The sequence below is a fragment of the Fusarium oxysporum genome, chromosome 14 (genome assembly GCF_000149955.1).
Source record: "Fusarium oxysporum f. sp. lycopersici 4287 chromosome 14, whole genome shotgun sequence".
Lineage (NCBI taxonomy): Eukaryota > Fungi > Ascomycota > Sordariomycetes > Hypocreales > Nectriaceae > Fusarium > Fusarium oxysporum.
In genome coordinates, this window is record NC_030999.1 from 1,474,061 (window position 1) to 1,476,224 (window position 2,164).

General features: G+C 48.2%; 1 protein-coding gene across 1 annotated transcript; it reads left to right on the forward strand.

Annotated features, from left to right (window-relative positions):
• FOXG_16418 (uncharacterized protein) lies at positions 1–1,365 on the forward strand. The gene has a single exon (XM_018396441.1). The coding sequence runs from the start codon at positions 111–113 to the stop codon at positions 963–965; it is 855 nt and encodes a 284-aa protein (XP_018257318.1). The 5' UTR covers positions 1–110; the 3' UTR covers positions 966–1,365.
• The last annotated feature ends 799 nt before the right edge of the window (positions 1,366–2,164 follow it).

Below are 2,164 nucleotides of genomic sequence, written 5' to 3' on the forward strand. Positions count from 1 at the left end.
TCCCTCCCCCAGCTACCATTATTCCTAATCTCCATTACTTTGTCTCACGAGCCAAGTCTACCGTCGACACATCCCCTTAGTATCCCTCCGGATTTTGAGCTTTCGACAAAATGGCGCCCTATAGCATGGTACTCCTTGGCGCCCTCTCAATCCTTGGGTTTGGGGCTTATGCTCAAGAGGCTGCGGTTCGGGAGCCCCAGATATTTTTCAACTTGACCTACACGGAATATCTGGATAAGGTGGCAGCATCCCACGGGAGTCCCCCAGACAAGAGTGATTTGCCCTGGAATGACACTATGGGCAGCTTTCCTGGAAACGAGACGGACGATGGTGTCCAGACCGAGACGGGCAGCAGCCTATCGAGGCGTGGTCACATTGTCAACCTTAGAAAGCGTGAGCCTTTCGGGGAGGAGTCTCGCAACGATCGTGTCACACAAGACATGCTCCAGGCGCTTCATGATCTGTGCGTTGAAAGATTTGGCACAGGCTATCGAGCGGTTAGTGGGTTATGTTACACTGATCGTCGGGCGACTAGGAAAATCGAATGTAATAAACCGTCTGTCAGGGAGAGAGACAGATCAGTGACCAGAGCTTGCCCAGAGGGCCAGGAGTGCACCACTTTCAATGCGTACAACTTTCGTAACCGTCACCATCAGGTTACTTTTCCTGTCTGTGGGCCCCGAATTGAGGTGAAGGACAGACATGATATAGGGATACACACGGAGTGGCAGGGAACCTGGTACCCCGAATCGCCTAAATCGCCTGGGACCTACGATTATTTCGCCCAGATGGCGGGCACTCTCAATGGGTACTTCGGGTATGACGGTGTTTATTCGGATGGATATAAGACGAGCTCTCACGGATATGGACATTCATGGTCATGCATTAATTGCCCGAGAGGCAAGGTGACTATCACAAACACATATCGCGCAACTTGGGCGTTTGGATATACCAGCCCACACTAAGTTGCGATCCAAAGCCCTCCAAACACTACTTTCTCTATTTCAATTCACAGCCATTCATTTACCCTCAGCCTCGAGGAAGCATTCAACATGCTTTGCAGGCTCTATTTTAAGAATAACAAAATTTGCGCAACCGCTAATATACTGTTGAGTATATTCATTAATGCTGGATCGTGTCGCCGGCGCGTCTGTGGTTGATTCACTTGTCTTGTTCTAGGTACAAGAACGCGACCTCCAACGCGTCGTAGATGAGTGATTGTCGGAAACTCGATGCCGTAGGTATCGTATTCGTTACTTCTGGCCGAGTCTTCCTAGTAAATTGACCTCTTGATCGTGGTCACTTTATTGATGTGCCTCTTGTAGATATTCTGTTTCATCGTAATTACCGGGCGGATTAGTACTAGGCGCTTGTATTACCATCTTCAAGACAACGTCCTTGTCGTAGGACTCCATTACCTTGTTCACTTTCGACCCATCCTCAGTGAAGTACAGAATCCAAGCCTGCTCGGCGGAGTATCATACTCCGAGTATGATTCTCTGCCGTTAGGATGTACTTCCGCGAGAGACGTGAAAGACGACCGGCCGCGTACCTCGATATCAATGACCAGGTTTGAGAGGACGTTTTCTTGAATTTCACGACCTTGAGATCTTTTGGCGTAAGTTTCTTGAAGAGTCTTGTGTCGCGGACTTTTGTCAGTGGAGCAACATTCCCTGCTAATCCATGATAACCGGCTACTAGAGACATCACTAGTTAACTGCAAAAGCGGGAAACAGAGTCCTCTGATTAGCTCAAATTGGCCCTCCCAACCCTCAGCTCGCTGCTCCACTTACAAAAGTTCAGAGGTTCAGGGTTTATACAGTGGGATGCAAAAAGTATTCGCAGGTGTGCAAGTAGGTCGGATGCTCGGAAGGTAGTCAGGGGTAGCTTGTCAGGTCCCCAATACCTTATATCACACCTAAACCAGGGGGATAACCTAGTATTGAGTACCTAAGCAAAGCTAAGCTACTAACTAACTAGAGAAACTAGGGCCTGTCAACGTGACTTACACACCTGTGAATACTTTTTGCATCCCATTGTAGGATACAAGGGAGATGTAGCTTGCATCCAAGGGAACGTGACAGGGTATACCATACACCCACACTTCGTATCAAAAGTAGTTAGTTTAACCCTAAGATTGTTGTACTTAGCCAAATTAAGTAGG